General features: G+C 40.1%; 1 protein-coding gene and 1 long non-coding RNA gene across 2 annotated transcripts in view; one reads left to right on the top strand and one right to left on the bottom strand.

The window, feature by feature from the left end:
• Positions 1-274: 274 nt before the first annotated feature.
• Positions 275-25,685, bottom strand: part of pcca (propionyl-CoA carboxylase subunit alpha) — a 32,159-nt gene continuing 6,748 nt past the window's right edge. The window contains exons 7-23 of the mRNA XM_034899245.1: positions 22,584-22,715; positions 22,119-22,155; positions 21,639-21,717; positions 18,556-18,658; positions 17,024-17,118; positions 15,685-15,835; positions 14,705-14,848; positions 14,265-14,339; positions 13,939-14,007; positions 13,731-13,806; positions 13,405-13,618; positions 12,598-12,700; positions 8,944-9,042; positions 6,311-6,364; positions 5,760-5,900; positions 1,324-1,401; positions 275-993 (exon numbers count right to left, since the gene is read on the bottom strand). Coding sequence (XP_034755136.1) covers positions 925-993; positions 1,324-1,401; positions 5,760-5,900; positions 6,311-6,364; positions 8,944-9,042; positions 12,598-12,700; positions 13,405-13,618; positions 13,731-13,806; positions 13,939-14,007; positions 14,265-14,339; positions 14,705-14,848; positions 15,685-15,835; positions 17,024-17,118; positions 18,556-18,658; positions 21,639-21,717; positions 22,119-22,155; positions 22,584-22,715 — 1,719 coding nt within the window. The 3' untranslated portion in view covers positions 275-924. The remainder of the gene's footprint in view (positions 994-1,323; positions 1,402-5,759; positions 5,901-6,310; positions 6,365-8,943; positions 9,043-12,597; positions 12,701-13,404; positions 13,619-13,730; positions 13,807-13,938; positions 14,008-14,264; positions 14,340-14,704; positions 14,849-15,684; positions 15,836-17,023; positions 17,119-18,555; positions 18,659-21,638; positions 21,718-22,118; positions 22,156-22,583; positions 22,716-25,685) is intronic.
• LOC117960978 overlaps positions 9,853-25,685 on the top strand; it is a 19,538-nt gene continuing 3,705 nt past the window's right edge. Inside the window, exon 1 of the long non-coding RNA XR_004660280.1 lies at positions 9,853-10,024. This is a non-coding gene — a long non-coding RNA (uncharacterized LOC117960978). The remainder of the gene's footprint in view (positions 10,025-25,685) is intronic.

Here is a 25,685-nt window from a genome sequence, read left to right on the forward strand (position 1 = left end):
TATAAATTAATTTATACCTACATTTAATTGTTCATTGTATTTTTTGAGGCAATTAATTGTATGCCTATTTATTTATTGAGCATTTATTTATTTCTGTATTTATTTTAAATATGGTAGACCTGGTCCTCCATATCAGTCCACAACTAAAGAGTAATTAAAACTAACATTCATTCACATCAGCATCATATCATACATATCATATACCATCTTTTAATCACATTGAGGCATCTCATCTTATTTTAACGGTTTCAGCCAGACAGCACTTCAGTCAAAGTTACAGTTTGTGGAAAAGAAGGAGCACTTTATTGGTTGTATGTAGTGTGTCTTTTAAAATGTTAGTTCAACCAAATTACAACAGGTGTTTTTTCTAATTGCCTTGTGTGGTATTGGACAATGCACATAGTTTGGGTTTTCTGCAATAAGGTTGTAATACATCCGTCTCTGAGATTTATGCCCCCACTCTAATACAATGGAGGTAAATGGAACTCTTTATAGTGCTCAAATCACGGAAAAATTACTTCAAAAACTTATCAGCAGCTCCTTGTCCTTTTTATTGAAGCATCAGCTGACATTTGCTATGTAGATATCTTAAAACCTTGGTATTTAAATCAAAACTATTTGCAAGAAGAGACATTTTAGGGGTCAAAAAACATATTTTTTTGTCATTTCCAAGAATTGTTTTTTAGGAAAGCTGCATCTCAACAAGCAACGTGATTGAGTTTGACGTGGAGAAAACACTGGTACTCAGCTCTGAGTCACCATCAGGGAAACTAAACTGTACCGGGGGCAACTCTGGAGACTGACCACTGGCAAGATAAATCAAGCATCTTTTACTGTCCAGTCTGTTTGTCAATGTGGTTTTTCAGAGGGGAGTAAGGCTCATCCTGGTGCTGATGTTACATATCAAAAGATTTTTTAAGAGTTTTATTCAAGCTCTACCAGCAGGTCTCCCTCGCCCACTGTCTCCCCTGGCTTACAGTGGACACTCTTAACCTGGGGGGCAAGAGGACACACACACACACACACACACACACACACACACACACACACACACACACACACACACACACACACACACACACACACACACACCAAAACATTAACACTTTGAAAACCTATACAGAATATTATTATTACTTAGCAAAGGCTTTTAGGTTTAGAAAATATGTGTCTAATCTACCTCCATGATTATTTATCAATGTGCTCCAGACAAACACCATCAGCCAGTATTCTGTGGACCTGGTGCTGCTTCTTTATATTCTAAACACACCCATAATAATAATATAATAATACAGCTCCACTGTCAGCGTTAGATGTTGTTACCTTTGCTTGTTTGACGGCAGTCAAACTGTTCTGCATCTTCATTGCTTCAATCACACAGATCTCCTGACCCTCGGCAACCTACAACGACACACACACATTTTAATAATGTAATTATGTCCGCAAAGAGAAGAACCAGGACCAGGACATAAATATTAAAGGTGCCGTAGAATACACATGGCTGGCGGATGGCTTAGTAGCATTTATAGAGTCCACCCTATAATGTTTCATTTTGTTACTCAGTACAGTAAAACATAACTGAAACTTAAGCTCATCAGGGCACCTACACTACAAAACAACCACTGCTCACCTAATCCTGTTTGGACGGAAGACCGGAGGTGTGTATTGCAGCACTACATAGAAGTAGGCGGGCACCTTAAAATACCACCCATACTTTAAAGCTGAACAGGTTGCTCTAAAATCACAGTTGGATGTAATAACACTTTTCTGGTTTCAGGCTTTCCATAAGACTTTTTAAAAGACTTTGAGGTTAGTGTTGCTGCATTCCCAAAGTGGGAAAACCATTTCTTTATGAAGCTGGCTTTGTGCACGTTGAGACACAAAAGGGACAATTCCAATCCTGGGCTTTGTACGGCCCACTAGAGGTCAATGGGAAGTTAGCAATCCAACGTAAATAAACGTACCATGTCTCATGCATGAAACACAACTGCATTGCTTTTATTTTGAAGCTAGCATTTTTTTGTTTTTTTTTGTTTTTTTGTTATGAACGTATGCAGCTTCTTCTCCTCTGGGGTCCGTGTCAAAGTTAGTTAACCCTGAGATGAGGGAAACTGAGTTTTCTGTTTCAGAAAGGTAGATTAATCAAATCTGAGAGAGAGGGGAAACTCCAGCCCATTTCAGAAGAAGAGGTAACTTAACCTCACAGTCAGTTACTATGGTAACTGAGCATGTGACCCTAACCTGGTCAGGAGCAGGTTTTCTTCTCTCCCTCTGACACAGCTGTCTTTCATTTCCTCATTTATTCATTAAGTCTTTATCAGGCACATTTTAGTGCAGTTTGTTATCTGCATAAATAAAAAAAACTAAAATGTGTTGGAAAGCCGCAATCTAAGCTAACAAGACGTTAGAATGGATGTAAATGAGCTATTATCCCTCAAAAATGTCAGCTCATGAAAAAAGTAAAGAAAGGTTGATACATCGAGTTTTTAATCATACATGGCCTTCTAAGTTTTAATTTACTGAAGTCAAAGGTAAAGCTGTGTTCTTAGTTTGCAGAGGATAGATTGCTGTGTTAAAAGATTATAATTTAAATTGCCACTACAATACTAGCTAAACACGCAGAGAAATACAACTTGACTGAAGCAGAGCAGGCACTTGAAGCTTTGCTAGTTAAGCTGCAAAAGCAACAAGGCTTTCTTACCAAGTGACATCCAGGGATACAGCAGTCAAGACCAGCTTTGTGATCTCCCACAAGATTGCCAAATACAGTAAGCCATTTTCTGAAGGGGAGTTTATCAAAGAGTGTTTGCTGAACTCTGCTGTGCTAATATGCCCAGAGAAAAAAAAAAAGGAGGTGTTTCAGCTGCAAAGCAAATCAAAAAATGTTCAGCTCAGGAGCGTATATACCTCCAAAACACGTCATGTTTTTATTTGTTATAAAACTTAAAACGGAGACACAAGACCTAGAGCTGTTCTCATTTGGGGCTGAGCCCCCCCTAAAGGTCTGAGCCTAGAATTGCCCCTGCTGCTACTTCATACTTGTACTCCACTACAACCTCAGAGGGGAATATTGTAATGTTTACTGAACTACATTTATCTGACAGCTTTTGCTTTATTGCTTCAGGCTTGTTTCTGCAACAACTCATTGAGTATCTGACAACATTATGGAAAGGATTTCTAAGGAGGACAACCTTTCTGTTAAAGATTAAGATCCTTTTTTAAAACATAAAAGTGCGTTTGCAAAACCCACTAGACACCATATAAATAAGTAAATTTAGCATAGTAAAATACGGCTTTCTAAAACATTTCTGAGCAGCGCTTGCTCTGGCTGTATTGAGCAACTATCGGATTCGTTTGATCAATTTTTTTCTTTCATTCATTCCAATTTTGGATCTGTCAGTCACAGTGAAAACCTGGGACATTTCCGAGGACAGATCCAGCCGGGGACAGGTCACCAAAACCGGGGACTGTCCCTGGAAACCAGCAGGTTTTGTATAAGTCAGTGCTTAAAGTGAACCATTGTAGTGAATGTGACATACATAATTCACCATGTTGCTAAGTGTAGTAAGACTGTCTAGCATACTCTCAGTCTCAGATGACTTCCACCGTCTGCTCGCCGTTTTCCCAGCCCTTACTCAGCCTACCTTCCGCATCTGCCGTGAAGCATGGTGTGGAACACCATATCGCCACTACCGGTCCGCCCGTCTAAGCCCACTAAAGTTAGCCCACTTGGAGTTTGCTAATAAGGAACACCCGGGTATAGTCCACCGTTCCGACAGCCCTTGGGTGTAACCCCTCTACATCGCCCCTAAACCTGGTGGAGGCTGGCGCCCGTCTGTTTGATTTCATGCGCATGCCATTCAGACTTAAAAACGCAGCTCAGTCTTTTCAACGCCTCATGGACTCAGTTTTGCCGGACCTGCCTTTTGTTTTTGTGTACTTGGATGACATCCGGGTGGCGAGCACATCCAAATCTCAGGACCTGGCACACCTCTGCACCCTGTTTGAGCGGCTGTTTTGAGCGGCCAAGTGCCAGTTTGGTCTCTCCACCATTGACTTCCTGGGACACAGTAGGCTCGTTCGAGATTAACTGTGCCTCGCCTGTAAAGTTGACGAGATCAGGCGGCAGCAGCGGGGGCGGGGACAAAAAGCTGCGGAAAAGTCGGACAGTTTCCAGCCGATTCGGCTGGCAACGGGCGCCGATCACCGGTGATCGATTCTGCGCATACCTGGCTCATCTCGAACGAGCCTAGGGTCACTAAGAACGGGGCTGTCCCCCTTCCCTGCAAAGGTGGAGGCGGTCGCACAGTTCCCATACCCACTTACTGTCAAGTCCCTGCAGGAGTTCCTTGGCAGGGTGAATTGTTACTATCGCTTCATCCCTCCCGCCGCTCATGCCGCCCTTGCATGAGGCCTTGTTAATACGCCCACCTACCCGTTGACTGTTTTTTTCTTCTTCTGATATGGTGAATTCTGGGGGGACGTGGCTAGTGAATGTGACATACATACTTTACCATGTTGCCAAGTGTGGTTCCACACACCTTTTGATTAGACATGTAATTTACTGCCCTTAGTCCCTGCAGGTAATTTTAACTGTATGGGGAGCACGGCCCCTTTAAATGTTGGGAATGCGTGATGACATGGGACGTTATGGGATTGGCATTAGGCTCAGCGCCTTATTCGGTTTATATGTTTTTTTCCTGTAAAATAAAACGGGCCACGCATTCATATGCTCAACATGAGAAATTGTCTCCTGCATCTTGCTGCAATCTCCACACCATGTTATTAAAGTTGTAACTTCATCAGGGCAAGAGCATTAAATCACAGGAAGTTTGTGTCACTTTTGGAGGAGCATGAAACTGATCATGGGGACATAAGCTACCACACAGCTGTCAGGGGGCTCGGCCTGTGCTACCACACGCTGTCAGGTGGCTCAGCCTTGGCTACCACACACTGTCAGGTGGCTCAGCCTGGGCTACTACACAACTGTCAGGTGGCTCAGCCTGGGCTACTACACAACTGTCAGGTGGCTCAGCCTGGGATACCACAAGAAAAAGACATCACAGAGGTCTCAGATGTAAACTGGATGGCTAATCTTGCGTTTGCCGTTGATGTGACTGCACTAATGAATGAACTTAACACTAAACTGCAAGGAAAGGGCGTATTTGAACATGAAATGCAAAATAATGACATAATGTTAGCATTAAGTACTATGGTTGCTTCACTTTTTCATGTTCTAAGAAAAAAGTGTAAAAATGCTAATTCTGTAGTTAGACTACAAACAAAGTAGTAATAGCACTTTGTAAAGTTATTTGAATGTTGTTCTTTGAAAAACGGCAAAGTACATGCACATTATGGTCTCAATTGCATTCATGGATGTTGATTAAATAGTGACATAATTGCACTTGTACCATGTCTGAATCATTTTTTTCATGTCCTAATCATAACATTTGTGCCCTTACCAGTCATAGCTTATCAAAGACCTTATAATGTACTGCTTTTTAAAAAGAGATAAAATTAATACTGCTCAGAATTGAGTTTAGCCTATTGGCCCTCCACAACAGTCCCGGTTTCTCATGTGGACCCTTAGGAATGTTAACTGCCCGCCCCTGATGTCGATTATTATATTATAGCTATATATTAGTCTGCAACTAGGAATATCAGTTTTTTGAGTCCCTTCTGTAACAGTTAAGAGGATTATGTGACCCAGACAGTGAAATCAGGTATTTTTTAAACCTCTACATATTGAGATGTGTTACCGGATCTCCAGGCTTGACAGACACAGCCACCACTGTGCCTGGCATCGGTGAACGCAGGATGCTGCTGGTGTCTTCTGGAACTTTTTCTGGCATGTAGGAGTTAAACTCTGCAGCCAACTTAGACAGAACGCGAACCTTAAACTAAAGAAAAACAACAGTATAAGAAACAAGCAACATGCGTCTTGTACTGCAGTATGATCAACAGGAAAGACAGGTGGGGAAACTACCATATTACCACAGCAAAGTCTGTTTACAGGTCTTTTGTGGTCATCTCAGTTGAAGCACATATTTGTCAACATTTACTTACAAATCTTTTTAAATTATGGTACATTTACTTAACCACACTTGCCAACATTCTCTTCACTTACACATCCTTTAATGTCACTGGTTTAGATAAAATTACCACAGTCCTTCTCTGTGTGGGAGCTAACATTAACCTCCGCCCTATAGCTTGCTTGCATTGCATGAGGTCTTGAGACAGCAGCGTGTGTGATTAAATGTACCTGTATGTGATTATTTGATTATAATTCTGTGCAGGCGTGCAACCTTACCGATGTGCCAAGGTACTGCAAGAGAATCCTTCCAGAAGCATCTCTGGACAGACACTAAAACAAAAGACAAAATATCATCTGCCTTAGATCGGTAGCCTAAAGAACTTTTTAAACACTGGTGATTTTTTTTTTTTTTTTTTATCTGTGTTTTTTCTGTGAGGTAAAAAAGATAAGAGTGGAGCTACAATGACCAGGTGTGCTGCACTATTGAGTAATGTCTGACACTACACCTAACACATTTTAAATAAATAAATAAATAAATAAATAAATAAATAACATCTAGTTACATGTAGAGGCCTAGAAGCAATTACGCCCATCATTCCCTTTATCTTTTCCCAGATTGCTCTTTTTCACCACTATGGACTATGGCTCCAAGAAACAAATCCCCTAATTTGGGTATACCTATTTAACCTAGAGCTTGACAGTGAGGGTTAAATATTTTGGCAGTAAAAAAATGCTGTGCCCAATAGCCAAGCCCTAGACAAGACTGCAGATGGTGCTGAATTGGATGAAGGGCCTATTTTGGAAGGTTTTCCCCCCCCTTTTCATGATTCCTAATGACAGGCCTGGTAACGAGCGTAGTTGAAGGAGCTCAGCCTCGACACAGAAAGCTGTGTGAGAGAAGATGCTGTAGCATGATAATAAATTCACCAAAACGTTAAATAGTACCAATAAATAGAACTCATGAAGTGCCTTTCAACACTATGGTCTCATTTAATTGGCCTGCTGGGCTTCTGGACCCATCCATAACAATACTATTGCTTATAAACAAATGATTTTGTATGGTAGCGGTGAGGAAAATAAGTACTTGAACACCCTGCTATTTTGCAAGTTCTCCCACTTAGAAATCATGGAGGGGTCTGAAATTGTCATCGTAGGTGCATGTCCACTGTGAGAGACATAATCTAAAAAAAAAAAAAAAAAAATCCAGAAATCACAATGTATGATTTTTTAACAATTTATTTGTATGATACAGCTGCAAATAAGTATTTGAACACCTGTCTATTAGCTACAATTGTGACCCTCAAATACCGGTTAGTCTGCCTTCAAAATGTCCACCTCCACTCCATTTATTATCCTAAACTAGACTGCACCTGTTTGAGGTCGGTAGCTGCATAAAGACACCTGTCCACACCCTACAATCAGTAAGAATCCAACTACTAACATGGCCAAGACCAAAGAGCTGTCCAAAGACACTAGAGACAAAATTGTACACCTCCACAAGGCTAGAAAGGGCTACGGGGAAATTGCCAAGCAGCTTGGTGAAAAAAGGTCCACTGTTGGAGCAATCATTAGAAAATGGAAGAAACTAAACATGACTGTCAAGATCTCACCTTGTGGGGTCTCAATGATCCTAAGAAAGGTGAAAAATCAACCCAGAACTACACAGGAGGAGCTGGTCAATGACCTGAAAAGAGGTGGGACCACCGTTTCCAAGGTTCCTGTTGGTAATACACTAAAATGTCATGGTTTGAAATCATGCATGGGACGGAAGGTTCCCCTGCTAAAACCAGCACATGTCAAGACCTGTCTTAAGTTTGCCAATGACCATTTGGATGATCCAGAGGAGTCATGGGTGAAAGTCATGTGGTCAGATAAGACCAAAATAGAACATTTTGGTCATCATTCCACTAACCGTGTTTGGAGGAAGAAGAATGATGATCCGAAGAACACCATCCCTTCTGTAAAGCATGGGGGTGGTAGCATCATGCTTTGGTGGTGTTTTTCTGCACATGGGACAGGGCGACTGCACTGTATTAAGGAGAGGATGACCGGGGGCATGTATTGCGAGATTTTGGTGAACAACCTCCTTCCCCCAGTTAGAGCATTGAAGATGGGTCGAGGATGGGTCTTCCAACATGACAATTACCCAAAGCACACAGCCATGATAACCAAGGAGTGGCTCTGTAAGAAGCATATCAAGGTTCTGGCTTGGACTAGCCAGTCTCCAGACCTAAAGCCAATAGAGAATCTTTGGGGGGAGCTCAAACTCTGTGTTTCTTAGCGACAGCCCAGAAACCTGACTGATCTAAGAAGATCTGTGTGGATGAGTGGGTCAAAATCTGTTGCCTTGTGTATTTGCAGCTGTATCATACAAATAAGTAGTTTAAAAAAAAATCATACATTGTAATTTCACAATTTTTTTGTTTAGATTATTTCTCTCACAGTGGACATGCAACTACAATGACAATTTAAGACCCCACCATGACTTCTAAGTGGGAGAACTTGCAAAATAGCAGGGCGTTCAAATACTAATTTTCCTCACTGTATGTTCTAATATAAAGATTACACACAAAAAACAATTGCAACTATTAATAAAATACAGCTTTCCTAGAAGAGTGCTGTAAGTGATTAGCTCGCTATAAATATTCTTCTGTAAGGCCCCTTCCTGCATCAGCTTCCCTCAATATTGCATTGATACATAACAGAGCCCCAGCTGGTTTTACAGCTACTGAATCTTCAATGGGATTACATTTTACTGGAATTTGAACTGTAGGGATTTTTGTTTTTTATGTGACAATGAAACTCATTGATTGGTTAATGTGGCACACGTGATCATGTTAATGTTACACTTAAATGAAGTGTGTGTGTGTGTGTGTGTGTGTGTGTGTGTGTGTGTGTGTGTGTGTTACCTGTAGCGTCCTGTGTGTGCCGTTGATGGTAAGTGGTAGCAGTGGGGAGGCCAGGTTCCACTGTCCACTTACTTCCACCTTTCCTCCATCCACCTCCACCTACAGAGAGAGACACAGATTATTATGTTATTCTGTAAATGCCCTAATGGCTGCAATAGCTCAAACCCATTACCAAGAAACAGTGCCCTCCTGTTGTGTCTACACAGGGACTATAGTTACATTGTTCCCTGCTGACTGATGTCCATTTTTTTCCTCTGGAATGTGAGCTTGAGTTTTGACAACAGTTGTTATCATATTGTCTTAATAACTGTGCACATACATGAATTAACATCACAGCTTTGAAGATTATTAGGGCCCGAGCACTAAAGTTCAAGGAACCTATTGTTTTCATAAGGATTATTATTCTGCACCGTCTCTCTCACTTTTGAGGGTCTTAGCCTGCTGGAAAACTAACAGAAGTTGCACACATGTCAGACAATTGAATAATCTGGGTCTCCTTAGAGCCCCTTAATGCATGGAAGGCCTTAACTTGGACATAGTTACTCCGATCTTCACCAGGCTGGATACGTACATTGATCTAATTGTTGCGGATATATTTCCCATTTACCTTCATTAGCGCCACCCAACCGGAAGGCAGGTAGTATCTAGGTACTCATGACAAAACGTCATTTGAAGAATTTTGAAAAAAATATGCAAGTTATAGAGAATCAACTTCCTGTCGGGGGCTATTGAAAAAGGAATTTGCTTATCTGGCCAAGATTTATTCCGATTGCCACCAAACATGACACAGTCATTCCAAATAGGGGATTGAGCATCCATGCCAAATCTTGAGTGAATCGACCATAAGATGGCTGTTTTTTTTCTTTATTACCCACATCATATGAGAAACCTACTGTCCTACTCCTTTTGAACCGTGAGTCCAATCTGCACGAAAACTTGGATATAGACTCAATGGATCCTCGTGACAAAAAGCTATTAAAAGAATTTTGATATCTAAAACAATGTGCAAGTTATAGAGGACCAACTTCCTGTAGATGGCTGTTGAAACAGGAATCGTTGCATCTTGGCAAAAGTTATTCTAGTTTACATGAAAATTGAAAAATGTGTGGTCTACAAGTGACAGTGAGCCACCCCGTATACTCTAGCCACACCCATGTAAACAGACCACACCCCTTTCATAACGTGTGAACCGTTAAAAGGCTGTGTTGTAGGTTAATCACCACTGAGTAAAAAAAAAAAAAACATTCAAGATACTTATATCATTTTTATAAATGTCTCCAAATATTGTTAAAGGCCACTTTAACTCGTCATTTTTGGTATTAGCAGGTTTTTTAAATCCATTCGGTGATCGGTTGGGGAGAGTAGCCTCAGCCTAGTACTAAATGTAAATGTAAATGTAAATGTACTGTATTTATATAGCGCTTTTCCAGTCTTAACGACTGCTCAAAGCGCTTTTACATCTACAGGAAACATTCACCATTCACACACATTCATACACTGTGGCCGGGGCTGCCGTACAAGGTGCCACCTGCTCATCAGATAAACATGCACACACATTCACACTCCGATGCGCAGCACCGGGGGCAACTCGGGGTTCAGTGTCTTGCCCAAGGACACTTCGACAATGACTGCAGGGGCGGGGAACCGCTCTACCACTGAGCCACAGCCGCCCCTACTAGAGCTATGGCAACTGACTTGGATGATGAAGAGGTAGAAAGGCAAGCTGCCGTATAATTTAGAACCTGCCAGACGTGAGAGGGATAAGGAATGAGGAATTGCCAAGAGTTGGGGAAGTCTCCTGGTGAGTTGCTATCATTTAGCAACACAGCAGTGCCAATGCATACAATAGTGACTTTTTTTTTTTTACTGTCAGTGAATAGCACCGAGTGAAAGTCAAAGTTTTCTTTCTATCTAGTGACAGTGATCATGTTGTTAGCTCAGATAATTACTGGTAAACTTATCTAGATCTAGGAATAGAAGGCATCATGCTCTCAACTTTTTGAGAAAAACGCAGAATTTTAAAATACATACAGTCGCTCATACAGTTGTTGGGTGTATAAGGGATGGACAGGACGGAGAGTACAGGACACTGGTGGATGACTTTGTGGAGTGGTCTGGTAAGAATCACCTGCTGCTGAACGTGGATAAGACCAGAGAGATTGTGTTTGACTTCAGGAGGAAGGGAACGGCTCCGCAGCCCCTTTGCATACTGGGAAGTGACGTGGACATGGTGGAGGACTACAGATACCCGGGTGTCAACATTGACAGCAGGCTGAACTGGAAGGTCAAGAGCACTGCTGTTTACAAGAAGGGGATGAGCAGACTCTATTTCCTGAGGAAGCTGAGATCCTTCAGTGTGTGCAGCAGGATGTTGGAGATCTTCTACCAGTCTGTTGTGGCCAGCGCTCTATTCTCCTCCGATATCTAATGGGGCAGCAGCATCGGAGCCAGCGACACAAACAGACTGAACAAACTGACCCGGAAGGCTGGCTCCATGATCGGCTGCAAACAGGACACTTTTGGAGCTGTGGTGGAGAGGAGGTCACTGAACAAACTGTTATCTATCATGGATAACCCTGACCACCCTCTCCACCCCACATTGGTCCAACAGAGGAGCAGCTTCTCTAAGAGGTTCCGACAGTTTAAATGCTGCACGGACCGCTACAGGAAATCATTCCTAACACAGGTAATAAAACTCTTCAACACGTCATCCCTGGGTGCTAGAGGAGACTCTGAGACACCACAATATTGCAATAAGGGCAACCTGCACAATTGGTTCATTTACATTTTAGCATACATTTAGCATATCACTTAAGCAGTTGCACATTCATTTTCCCATCCTGTATATATTTAAATATTTCTTCTTATAGTCTTACATTTTATTATTATTATTGCGCTATTGTGCTGCTTTAACTTCCCATTACTTTACTTTACTTTACGTAATTTCCCATTTTTGGGGATCAATAAATATCTGTCTATTCTCTCTTAGTTATGTTGTAATAGTTTTAGACATCTGGGGGACTTCCTTTTACACACCGAGTTCCTCTCTCCTCTATCTTTCTATCTTTCCATTTGTATGCAACCATGTCTCAGAAATACTTGTTACTAACCTAGCTCTGGGGAGTCATTCCCGGAGTCCTTATGTTGTTTTTTGCCCCGCGTGTTTCCTTGGAACAGGGAGGCTCCAAAATCCTGTTTGCAGCTGTTGCCATGGTCCCGCTACACGTCCTGCCACTCTATATTTTAACCCGCCTACCAAGAGCCTGGGTCTGTCCGAGGTTTCTGCCTAAAAGGAAGTTTTTCCTCGCCACTGTCGCACTGTTGCTCGCTCTGGGGGAAACTACTAGAACTGTTGGGTCCTTGTAAATTCTGGAGTGTTGTCTAGACCTACTCTATCTGTAAAGTGTCTCGAGATAACGCTTGTTATGAATTGATACTATAAATAAAATTGAATTGAAATTGAACGCAAATGCACTGCCGCAAAGAGTTGTGTCTGCCAGTACCCCCGACCTGCAAGGAGGCAAGGGCCCTTTCATTGCTGCTTGCAGCTTTCAATTTATTTTATTTTTTCAATAAAGCAGGACATAATGCTTCAGGAATGCCCATAGATATTGATATATTTCATTTGTTCATAGATGCACATGAAATACTCACAGTATAAACATTTCCTGATTTGGTAACCCCCACAGAATGGCTTCCGTCTTCCAGCTGCGCACACAGCTCCCAGCGGCTACATTCCAGAGGACTGGAAGACACCCTGCCACACCCACATACACACACTCAATCAATCTTATCTTTAGGTTATAGGTAGAGGTTCTGAACAGTATTTGGCATCCACTCAAAACGGTTTGTCTACTCTCCCCTTCAGACTTTCAGCTGAGTCTTGACTTGTAGCTATTTACGTTAGTCGCTACAAAAGTTAAACGCTTACCTAAACGGATAAATTAGGAATTAGAACAGTGCTCAATGTGCTCATTCACTAGCACATTCAGTACTGAAATAAGACTCACTAACTGGATTCAGATTGGGTAAAATGATATGAAACCCCAACCTTACTTGCTATGCCTCAGAATGTCTTAGTAATCTCTAGATCAGCTTGCTCTGTATGATTATTGTTAAAAAATAAATAAATGACGTGTTGTTATTTCTTAAAATAAATTGCTCTGCTCTTGATTTTATTTACATAAATAGCTGTAAACAATAAATGCAAGTGTGAGTGGAGCCCTGCAAAAGTACCAGACACCATGCAAAAACTATTAAGCCTTACATGCTCAACTGTCAGTTTTTTAACTAACATTTTAGTTTGTTGATATGTGGTTTGTTTATTTATTGTTTACTATGTTGATAATGTGGTGAGGCTCTATGAATTCACTGCATTTTTCAGGAAATGTATAACGGTAGGGCCAGTGTGTAGCAAACTAAGCCCTTTTAGCACCGTCAACATTTTGCTGGTGTCCTCACCTCAGGTCACCCAGGACCTTCTGTGAACGGATCTGAGCAGTGATGTAGAGGGCTGCTGCTGAGGCCAAGAGCTCCCTGCGTGTGTCTATGTCCAGCTGATGACCCTTAAAGCCATCAGGGTAAACCTCGGGCAGGAAGTTGGTGCTAATGTCACCAGCGATAAAGCGGGGGTGTGTGATGATTTCCCGAAGGAGGGGAATGTTGTGGGTTACACCTGGAGAGAAGATTATCAAACGTCATAACAGAAAGAAAAATAAGATAATATCCATTTAAAAAGCAACCGAGTGTAATAAGCTGACAATCACTGTGAAAATCTGTTGGTCTACCTCTGATTACATAGTTATCCAGAGCTTCCTCCATCCTGTCAAGGGCTTCAGCTCGCGTAGCTCCATAGGTAACCAACTGCAATGTACACCACAGGAAATTATTGCAGAACAACAAACCTTTGTGGAATGGCGGAATTCGTTGGAACTTCATGTAACCATCCGTTTGTAAAGATAAACACCCCACTGTTTCCAAAACTATATCACTGACCTTAGAGATCATGGGATCATAGTAGATGCTGATGTCACTTCCCTCCTGGATTCCGCTGTCTACACGGACCTGAGCAGGGAGCAGACAGAGAAAATGTTCATATAGAAAACTTACCAGTCACTCAAGCAAACTAAGTGGATTGTGTGTGAGAAAAATTTAATTTAAAAAGAAAGAAATCAGGTCAAACTACAAACCGCAGTATTATATCTGAGAGAGGGCTGAATGCTCTTCTCTGTTGAAGATCTAATATGTAGGTTGATGTTGTAAGTTTAAAAAACGTCTTGCCTCCTGAAGCTTTAAGACTCATATCTCAAACACACACTTACATTTCTGAGGTTGAGTGGCTCTTGGTATTTAGACAGCCGTCCAATGGAAGGAAGACCAAAAGACTTGTAAGGATCCTAACAGAACAGAGAAATAGATGGACAAATGGAAACTCTTCAGGTTTCACTCACACCTATAACACTGTAATGTTACATGCAATAAAGGTTTACATGTTTAAAATGTAAATACTTTAATTTAAGATTACTTAATTGGCTTAACCCCCCCACCCTCTCCCTTTTATATCTTTGCAACATGTTTCTATGTGTGCATGGTGTGATCATTGTTATCAGTGGGTCTAGGATTTTTATGTGCTGCCTTGTCACTCCATACAATCCTTACCTTCAGAATGAGTCTTCGCAGCTAATAACTAATTTAATAATTGTAATATTGTCAAACAGAGCCACACACACACACTATAACACTATAACACACCCTCACACACCTCAGCGTAGACGCGACTCTCAATAGCCCAACCATTAATTGGGATATCTTCCTGTTTGTGCTGGAGTTGGTAACCTTTGGCAACCCTGATCATTTGCTCCACCAGGTCCAGGCCAGTAATACACTCTGTAATTGGATGCTCCACCTAGGGTCAAAGTTAAACAGATACAGTTTCTGAAAGCAAACTAGTGGAGTTCTCAACACTTACTGGCTCTTTTCCAGATATTTCAGACACATCTTAGGGTCTTTATCTGCAGATGGTATTTTTTCAGTTATCATGGAGAGGTTCAACGATTGCTTTGTCAAACTCCATGAACTGATGAAGACCGTGAGATGTGGTTTAAAGCTCAGTAAAAACATAATTTGTCTCACTATTATCAACTTCTGTATAAAAAAAATAACTCTCTGTATAAAAAACAAAATATGAGTACTATACAGAGAGTACATTATGAAATGTCTTTTGGCATCAGGATGTAAGTAAATAAACTGACTTGCTTTACATTAAAAGTAATTCACAACAGTCCAATAAAATTAACATTTTGGTTTATTGGCATGGCTTTAAACCAATAACAATCGTCAAGGGTCGTCATGGGCCGCCGCAAAATAGACTTGGGAAGGAACTTGTTTTAGTGGAACTTGTACGTTCAAAAGTTGGTTTAGTTGAGCACCAGAAACCTCAAATTGGACAGATAGTCTAGCCAGCTGTCTGGATTTAAATTGCAGAGATCTGAGGAGCAGTTAACCAAAGTCCTCAGAAATCCACCAGAGTTTAAGGTTGGACATCCGGCAGAAAAGAAGGACATACGACATATGAAAAGTTGTGGAAAAATACTACTCATTACTCAACAGATCTTTCTAAGTGCAAATAAAGGCTTAAAGAATAACAACAATAATAATAATAATAAGGAAAAAGGGAATGTAAACCCAACTGTTAAACAAATCTACACCCACAAACAGACACACAAGCAGTCCTACACTGACCTGTAGTCGTGTGTTCATCTCCAGGAAGTAGAAGTTCTTTTGAGAATCCACAAGGAACTCCACAGTGCCAGCAGAGGAGTACTGCACAGCCTTGGCCAGCTGCACCGCCTGCTCACCCATCGCCCGCCTTGTCACTGGGTCCAGGAAAGTACTGAAGAGGACATAACATTAGACACTCAGACTTACCTCAGTGGTGCAAACTGGGAGTCTTTTCTTTTACAAACACTTTATTTTCATGCAGAGATAGAGGGCAGTACAAAAGAGATTAGTACAATGCAACCAGCAACAACCATAACAAATTAGAAGCCTGATAAAAACAAATTACACAGCTTGACATTCCCCAAACCTTTTTTTTGATACATACAAATAACCCACAAATGTAATAATCTCCATCCCTATTGTTGCAGAGTGTTGGACGTGTGTAGGGTTTTGAGATTAACCTGTCATTTTGGTTGCTAATTTTGTTAATTTCTCCCCATTTTGGATAATATTCCTGGTGCAACAAATTAGATTGTGTAGTTTTTAGTTTAGAAGCTTTTATTGTTGATTTACCTCAATAGAAAGTTCTGCTATACTCCGTTACAGTATACAGCTAACTTCATGTTTACGCCAGGGAAAGCTGTAATCTTCGTTGCCGATGTTATCATTTCTTTTCAATTTAAGGTAATATTGCTGCTGGAATATTTCCGGTTACTCATCACATATATTGGTGGCAAGCCAGTAGTATTTTACATGCATTTGATTGTAATGCAGCTATGTTCATGTATTGTCAATGTGATTGGGTTACCACCAGAGCATGTAGACACTCAAATACCACTTGAAAAATATCCCTTTTAAAGTACATTTACAAAAACTAAAAATGTGCAATCAATTTGTGATTAATTGCAAGTTAATTATATCATGTGATCATCATGTGAGCATGTGTGTGTATTTTAGGCCTGTGTGTGAGTACTAACAAATGTGTGTAAACAGAGTGTAGTGCAGTAATTTCCCCATTGGGGACTAATAAAACAAATTATTATTATTGTTCTAATTAATCAGGATTTTTAAATTTTTAATCTATTGAAAGTTCTAGAAATAATATTTCCAACCATATTAACAATGAAACTGAGTAAATTATGTGAAAGAGCAAATAAGAATGAAACCAACTGTTCTCATAGTTTATTGTATTCTTAATGACTCAAGAGCACTACATCAACTAAAAAAGCTGCAACATTATAGGTATCTACGATATTGCCTAAGCTGTTCTAGGAAACTACAAGATTTCATAGCATTTCTGACCTTCTGGCCCACGTTAATTTAAAATGCGGAGAAAGAGAAGAAGCAATTTCTCACTAACCTGGGAGCTTCTTCCACCACCTTCTGGTTCCTCCTCTGGATGGAGCATTCCCTCTCATTCAGCCACAGAGCATTCCCATGTTTATCGGCCAGCACCTACAAGACAAACAGTTTCTGACCGGGTAATATGATTGGTCAACTAGATATTTGAAAATTGCTCAAATCAGAGTGATAGCACACCCAGAGCCATTTGAGCCTAAGTGTGAGCACACCTTACTCATCAGTAAAAATATTACTCTGCCATTTTTTTCATGTAAATATTCTAAGAGTTCATTTAAAATTCAACTGTACCCGTAAGTCAGTGATATGGCCCTGGGTTAAACAGGGGTGGGAATCTCTCTGCTCCTCACAATTCCATTCCAAATCAGAGGCCAAAGATTCGATTCTAAACCGATTGCAATGCATCTCAATGAAACAATTTTTTTATGTACATTTAAATGCGTGATTTAAAAAAAAAATACCCTATAAATCTGACAAAGCATCTTGACAAAGCTTACATTTTGACATTTATTTGTCACACACAAGTTTTAATGAAATTTAGTCAACTGAGGTTTTTATTGGATAGTCATTCTTAAACATGCTTGTGAAAGTCACCTTCTCACAGTGTCAGAGGCTCAGTCATGTTTAAAGATGGACAATTGGCTTCTTAGAACGTGAAACATGAGGCGGTCAGATGTAATGTAATAAGGTAGATGAACAGCCTATATGGGTTTTGCCTAATTATTTTATGTATTATTTTTTATTATTAGATCATGTGTATGTATACAAAATTTAATGATTTGTGTTTTTTTCTGCACTCTTGCCTTTAACTTGCCTTGTTCATTATCCTATCCCCTTTCAGTCTCTCTGTTTTCTGATTTGTACTAGTCTGGAGACAGTAACCTTGGAATAAAAATCAACACATTTAAAAAAAAATAAATAAAAAAAAAAAAAATATGTATATAATTATTAACTTATCTGCATCGAATCAGTCTAGTGAGAATTATGATGCATCTATGAATTGGTCATTTGCCGACATTGTAGCAAACAATCTTTAAACTTTGTTGTTTTACAACACAATTCAGCTAGCAATGCAGCTTTGTGTTTATATATGCGGTATTTATTTAGTTTGGGAAATCCTACGATCTATCCTAAATCCTAATCTGCAAGCTGCTGCTCCCTCCTGTAAGCTGTTGCTACAGCAACAATTAGTTTTTTCCTAGGCCCATAATACACCCACCAAGTTTCATGAAAATCTAGCCAGTAGTTTTCCTGCTGACAAAGAAACGAACAAACTGACAAACTGAGGCGAAAACCTAAGCTTCCTGGTTGAGGTATTAATAAAATGTTTTGTCACGCCTCAAAGTTCATGTGATATTAGACAGAAGACTGACCACATGGAGGCGCTATTGGTATCATTATTAATGTGTTCAGATTTCAACATTGCTCCCATACACTTCCCATTATATGTTTTTATAAAATATGTCCTGGTCACATTCAAATTGTCAATACTAAATGACATCACCCTATGTGTGCATGTTTCTTAAACAGTACCTGTATCTCAATGTGTCTGGGGTTGTCTATAAACTTCTCAATGAGCAGCCTGTCATCTCCAAAGCTGGATGCTGCCTCCTGGGACGAGAACCGGAAACCTTCCCTGTAACAGTACACATGTAGACACAAATTGCATCAGACATGAAAGTACAAACATCAATCTTATCAATGGCTCAGGACAAGATGATCCCCAATAGCACCTCTGCTATCATTTTCTCTTTTTCCTTTCTACACCTTTTGATGACTGTTCTAATTTGTTTTACTGGCGGGAGTGCTAGATGTTAAACTTTTGATCTCTCTGTTTAAAAAAGGGTTGAAAATTCACAGAATTATTGTTTCTTGAGCCTTTTGCTTCAATCCAAGAGCACCATCTAGTGGGGTTAACATATACAACTAATGGTTCATTAAGCTTTTAATCAGTAGTGTTCACTCTGGCGTGGACCCAACTGACAAATATGTAATTTAAAATACACAATCGCAAACAGCAGTGATACTAAGCTACTTCTACAAAATATAGCAGATGGGCTCCTCTACAGTTGAATCAGCTTCCAGTCTGGGTTAGGGAGGCAGACACCGCCTCCACATTTATAAGTAAACTTAAAACTCTCCTCTTTAACAAAGCTTATAGTTAAGGAGTGAGGAGTCGCAGTGTCTGCCTAGCCTGGCAGGGGAGAGTTCTAGCCTGACCAGCACCATCAGACATTAACTTGAAAGAGTCTGTCCAAGGTTTCTCCTTAAAAGGGAGTTTTTCCGTCACCAATGTCGCACTAAATGCTTGCTCTTGTGGGAATTACTAGAATTGTTGGGTCCTTGCATTATTGAGTTGTCTAGACCTACACTGCAACACGTCTTAAGATTACTCTTTTTATGAATTTATACTATAAAAGAAATTGAGTTGAAATCAAGGAGAGGGTTTACTTTTCCAGCTACAGATTTCCCACCGTGGTCAAAGACACTTTGTTTTATCCCACTATGCCTGAGAGTCAATACTCGCCGTCACTCTCTCATTTGCTCTACCACACACTCCCCATACACACACATACCGGCCTTGCTATTCTCTTAAAGAGATCAACGCAGACACCAATGCACAAGTATGAACTTCAGGCCACTTACGTAGGCTATGGCAAAAGCTGTGTGGAGCCTCCGCTATACCATAAATCCCGCTTAAGACTGTATAGACTATGGCTTCCCATTGGTGCCCATGTTAACATAGTATAAGAAATGGACAATGCGACGCCGTGAGCATTACTCAGCCCTCACCGGAAACTACGTCTCCAACTGAGCTTGAAGACGTAGATATGACATGAGCAACTTGTCTTGTGCCAAGAGAAATCTCAATAATTCCATATCTTTCAAAGATGGTATATGTAAAGAGATAACATAGGCACAGGCTAATTATTGCTTACTAAAATCCTAGTTACCATTAGTAAAACTCCCTGCGAGCTTATCCTGTACTGTTACTGATTGGGGCGGCTGTGGCTCAGTGGTAGAGCGGTTGCTTGCCAATCGGAAGGTTGGTGGTTCAATCCCTGCCCCTACAGTCATTGTCGAAGTGTCCTTGGGCAAGACACTGAACCCCAAGTTGCCCCCGGTGCTGCGCATCGGAGTATGAATGTGTGTGAATGTTTATCGGATGAGCAGGTGGCACCTTGTACGGCAGCCCCGGCCACAGTGTATGAATGTGTGTGAATGGTGAATGTTTCCTGTAGACGTAAAAGCGCTTTGAGCAGTTGTTAAGACTGGAAAAGCGCTATATAAATACAGCACATTTACATTTACATTTGTTCAGTAATTCCTCTATGTGACAGGAAGTTGCGTGGTTATGACACAATCATAAGCCTCTTTTTACAAAAATGTCTGCTACAGAGCCATAACGTGAGATACTAATGGAGCCTTTTATACATTGTCGTCTTTATTTAGAAATAAAAAATGGACAAATAGAGTCTTATAACGCTTTAGTTATTTGCAGTCAAAATGAATGGCAGTCAATGGAATGCTAACACTGGGCGGGAGCTAAGTAGCATTAAAATGGCGCCTATAGGAGCTACGCATCGTGGAGGCAGGCTTACCCCCTTGCATGTTAATCAGTTGGGCTGTTGAGACGATCGACTCGTCCATCTGCAGCAACTGGTCTATTTTCTCCACACATAATGAGCAAATCGGACAAGACAACACGCTGACAAGCTTTAATAAATGTTAAAGGATAGCCTATATTACAAGGGAAAAAAAAAAAATCAAGTGTTTTTAACTTTTTCGGATTTTTTAACAAGGAAGGGACAACTGAGATGGATATGATACATGGGATTTGCAAGGAGTGTGGTGCGCAAATAAAATACTCAGGGAATACCACCAACATGAGGGCTCATCTCACACGCCACAATCCAGAGTTAGTGTTAGCTGAGAACGGTGAAGCTAATGCTAAACCAGCTCCGCCGAAAAACCAACCAACACTGGACACACTTAGCTTGACAAAGCTACCTCCAAATTCAGAGTGAGCGAAGAAAATAACTCAAGCCATTGCCTACTTCATGTGCAAAGACCTGCGTTCATCAACTTTATTTAAAATGAGGGATTTTGTCACTTGCTAAAAACACTACAACCAAGGTAAATCACTTTGCAAACAAAGGCTACTGTACCAAATATTAACATTGATTTTCTCAGGTGTTCAAATACTTATTTGCAACTGTATCATAAAAATAAATAGTAAAAAAAATTATACATTGCGATTTTGGGATTTCTTCTCTTAGATTATTTCTCTCACAGTGGACATGCACCTACGATGACAATTTCAGACCCCTCCATGATTTCTAAGTGGGAGAACTTGCAAAATAGCAGGGTGTTCAAATACTTATTTTCCTCACTGTTAATGTATTTGCAATACAATGTTTTGCAGTAGTATCTAAGATATAGCAGTTTAAGTCATTTAAGTAGCAAATACAGTATTTGTAGATGCAAATTAAGTCCTCTACTTATTGCTTAAGCAGAAATGTCTGATTGTCTTCATTAATAAAATTGTTAAAAAAAAGAGTAGATAGTTAGATAGTGTACATTGAGGGTGTGACAGAAACAAAGGAATACAATACCTCGTCTCCTCAGCATTCCAAGCAATCCTCATTCCTTTCCCTCCTCCTCCTGCAGATGCTTTGATCATCACAGGGTAGCCTAGCAACAACACAAAGACCCTGTTCAGACTTGGCATTGAAATGCATCCTGGGTGATCCGATCAGAAGTGGACAGCTCTCAGTACGTGAGTTCACACCTAGCATTAGAATGTGCCTCCACTAGGCTTCCTAAGGTAGTCGTAGTACTTGCCCAACTTTTTTTTGCTTTTTTTAAATTAGAATAAACCCATTCAACCCAATTATCTAAAAACTGTATAAAATAAACCAAACCTCTTTATGATAGTAATTAGTATATTTCTGAATAATTATGACAATACTACAACAGTTAATTGCCTGACATAAATGTCCCTTACAAGGGTACGTACAACCTTTCTGCAATAGAAGAGCTAAGTGGGAACAAACACACACACACACACACACTCATACATTCACACGACTTACCAATGTCTTGTGCGATCTTCACAGCTTCCTCAGCAGTCTGACACAGAGAAGGGTTTATGGTTACTGATGAGGAACCAAGGCATTACTGACAACTATGCAGTAATTGTCTCATCCATGCTTTGAACTGGTGTGTATTGTTAAACATACAAATTAATTGTTTGTCTGGGGGCTAATTGATCCTAGAGGTGAACCAAAATGATCTTGTACAACCCCATCTTGAAAATTATTTGTATGTGATATAATTTCTTGTTTTGTTAAAAATGTTTTGTGCCCAAGTTAAATGACAAATTCTTATTGTTGATACAGGACTATTGTTGATTTTGGTCTTGCCTGTTATTGTCTGTAAAACATAAACTGATTTAAAATAAATGAATAGGGAGCGTGGCCCATAAAGGGAACATTCCTCTACTGTACTCTCTTCTTGTTAGATACATGTATTGCTGTGTACTGTATGTGTGCCTGTACCTTGACGACTCCATCATAACCTGGGATAGTGTTGACGTTTGCAGCCTTAGCAATCAGCTTGCTCTCAATTTTATCCCCCATTGCCATTATAGCATGGGTGTCGGGGCCAATGAATGCCACGCCCTCTGCTGCCTAGCAACAAAAGAATACAACCATTAAATTTACCATATCCGGCTTATAATACCACAGAGACAACAAATAGTCCCACCCCACTGCTGGGCTCCCTCTACTAGCAGCACTAACATGTTTGCATTTAGTAAATATATCATCCAACTTCCTAAAAAAGATGAAACATAATACTGGGGTTTAGTGTCCATGTTTTCAGTAACTACTATTGTAATTGCCAGTAAAATTTAAGCCTGGTATTTTAAGGCAGTACATCAATATTTTTTATATATTTTAATTATTTTGGTAAATACACTTATTTGCTTTCTTTCAGAGAGTGAACTAAAAGATCTAACAAAATAACTTCCTATCACAGGTAGTACGACTTTTTAACACTTCACCACTACGTGTTTGATAAGAAGCATATTCATCACAATACCACTCTAAGTTCAAATTGGAAACATAGGTTTTACTTACATCTTTATACATATTAAAGTTGTGGTACACGTTTGTACAATCTTTCCTGTATTTTTCCTTGTATATGTACATGTATATGTTCCTTTATTTTTTATACTCTATCCTATTTTTTTTATAATTAATATTCTACATATTTCTCGAATTCGGGTACATTTAATTAACCTAAAAATATAAGGTAATTGTCTTCCAGCAGTACCCCAGGAACCTCTGTGGCGCCAACACAGAGAGCCAGTGATGAGAGCAGGCGGATGTGTGTCAGATATTTGCAGAGCACCGGAATCAAAAACACCAACACATCCTCAACAGTATGATAATACCATCAAAGACACAAGATTCACTCTCACATGAGAAATACTTTCAAAATACTAATTTAAAAAAAAAATACAAAAGATGGTGAAAATACACAGACAGTAAAGAGGAGAAAAAGCAAATCCTTTATAAATGTTTCCTGTCATCTGCAATGTCATATTGTAAATTTAGATGGATTAAGATTGGCTGTCAACTTGTTCTTGATGTGAATGGCCCTTTACCCTTCACCCTTCACAGTTGCACAAGCATCCACATCCCTAATCCATACTTTCATTAAAACATTTGAGGATCATTCATTAACACAAATATCTCCTGTTAATGATACTAAACTAAATCATACACTGAACAAAATTATAAACATAAAACTTTTGTTTTTGACCGAAATTTCATGGGCTGAACTAAAAGATCTAAGACTTTTTCTATGTACACAAAAGGCTTATTTCTCTCAATAATTGTTCACAAATCTGTCTGTGAGCACTTCTCTTTTGCCGAGATAATCCATGGACCTCACAGGTGTGGCATACCAAGATGCTAATTGGACAACATGATTTTTTACCCAGGTGTGCCTTAGGCTGGCCACAATAAAAGGTCACTCTAAAATGTGCACTTTTAGATGGTCAAATCCTCACATTCAATGGCGTCTGGCATTTGGAGAGGTGTTCTCTTGATGGATGAATCCCGGTTTTCACTGTGCGGGCAGATGGCAGACAGCATGTATGGCGTTGTGTGATAGTCAAAGGAGTGGATCGATTGGCCCATGGTGGCGGTGGGGTTGTAGTATGGGCACGCATATGTTATGGATAACAAACACAGGTGCATTTTATTGATGGCATTTTGAATGCACAGAGATGCCGTGTCAAGATACTGAGGTCCATTGTTGTCATTCATTCACAAACATCAACTCATGTTGCAGCATGATAATGCACAACCCCATGTTGAGAGGATCTGTACACAATTCCTGGAAGCTGAAAACATCACAGTTCTTGCATGGCCAGCATACTCAACTGACATGGCACCCAGTGAACATGTTTGGGATGCTCCGGCTCGGCAATATCTAGCTACTTCGCACAGCCAATGAAGAGAAATGGACCAATATTTCACAGGCACAATCAACAACCTGATGAACTATGCGAAGGAGATGTGTTGCACTGCGTGAGGCAAATGGTAGTCACACCAGATTCTGACTGGTGTGACAAAACCCCCTGGACTCCCACCAATACAGTAAAACTGCATATTTTAGAATGGCCTTTTATTGTGGCCAGCCTAAGGCACATCTGTGCAATAATCATGCTGTCTATTGAGCATCTTGATATGTCACCAATGTGAGGTGGATGGATTTTCTCAGATTTTTGAACAACATTTGAGAGAAATAAGTCTTTTGTGTACAAAGAAAAAAAAGTCTTAGATCTTTGAGTTTAACTGACACAAAAGTGTTGAGTTTATAATTTTGGTCAGTATAAATAGGTTAAAGACTGTAAAAAAACATCAGCAACAAATACATGTTGTACCGCCAAAGCAGTAATCAGTTACATTAGTTTTTCATTGATTCATTTTGAACTCATGGTAGTAGGGTGCGTGCGTTTAAAGAAAGTTTGTGTGTGTGTACAGTGGTGTGAAAAAGTGTTTGCCCCCTTCCTCATTTCCTGTTCCTTTGCATGTTTGTCACACTTAAGTGTTTCGGAACATCAAACCAATTTAAACAATAGTCAAGGACAACACAAGTAAACACAAAATGCAATTTGTAAATAAAAGGTGTTTATTATTAAAGGTGAAAAAAAATCCAAACCATCATGGCCCTGTGTGAAAAAGTGATTGCCCCCTAAACCTAATAACTGGTTGGGCCACCCTTAGCAGCAACGGCCTTTTTAAGGTCATACCACAACATCTCAATGGGTTTCAGGTCAGGACTTTGGCTAGGCCACTCCAAAGTCTTCATTTTGTTTGTCTTCAGCCATTCGGTGGTGGACTTGCTTGTGTGTTTAGGATCATTGTCCTGCTGCAGAACCCAAGTTTGTTTCAGCTTGAGTACACGAACAGATGGTCGGACATTTTCCTTCAGGATCTCTTGGTAGACAGCAGAATTCATAGTTCCTTTTATCACGGCAAGTCTTCCAGGTCCTGAAGCAGCCAGAGAGCCCCAGACCATCACACTACCACCACCATATTTTACTGTTGGTATAATGTTCTTTTTATGAAATGCAGTGTTCCTTC

This window comes from Etheostoma cragini, chromosome 17 (genome assembly GCF_013103735.1).
Source record: "Etheostoma cragini isolate CJK2018 chromosome 17, CSU_Ecrag_1.0, whole genome shotgun sequence".
Lineage (NCBI taxonomy): Eukaryota > Metazoa > Chordata > Actinopteri > Perciformes > Percidae > Etheostoma > Etheostoma cragini.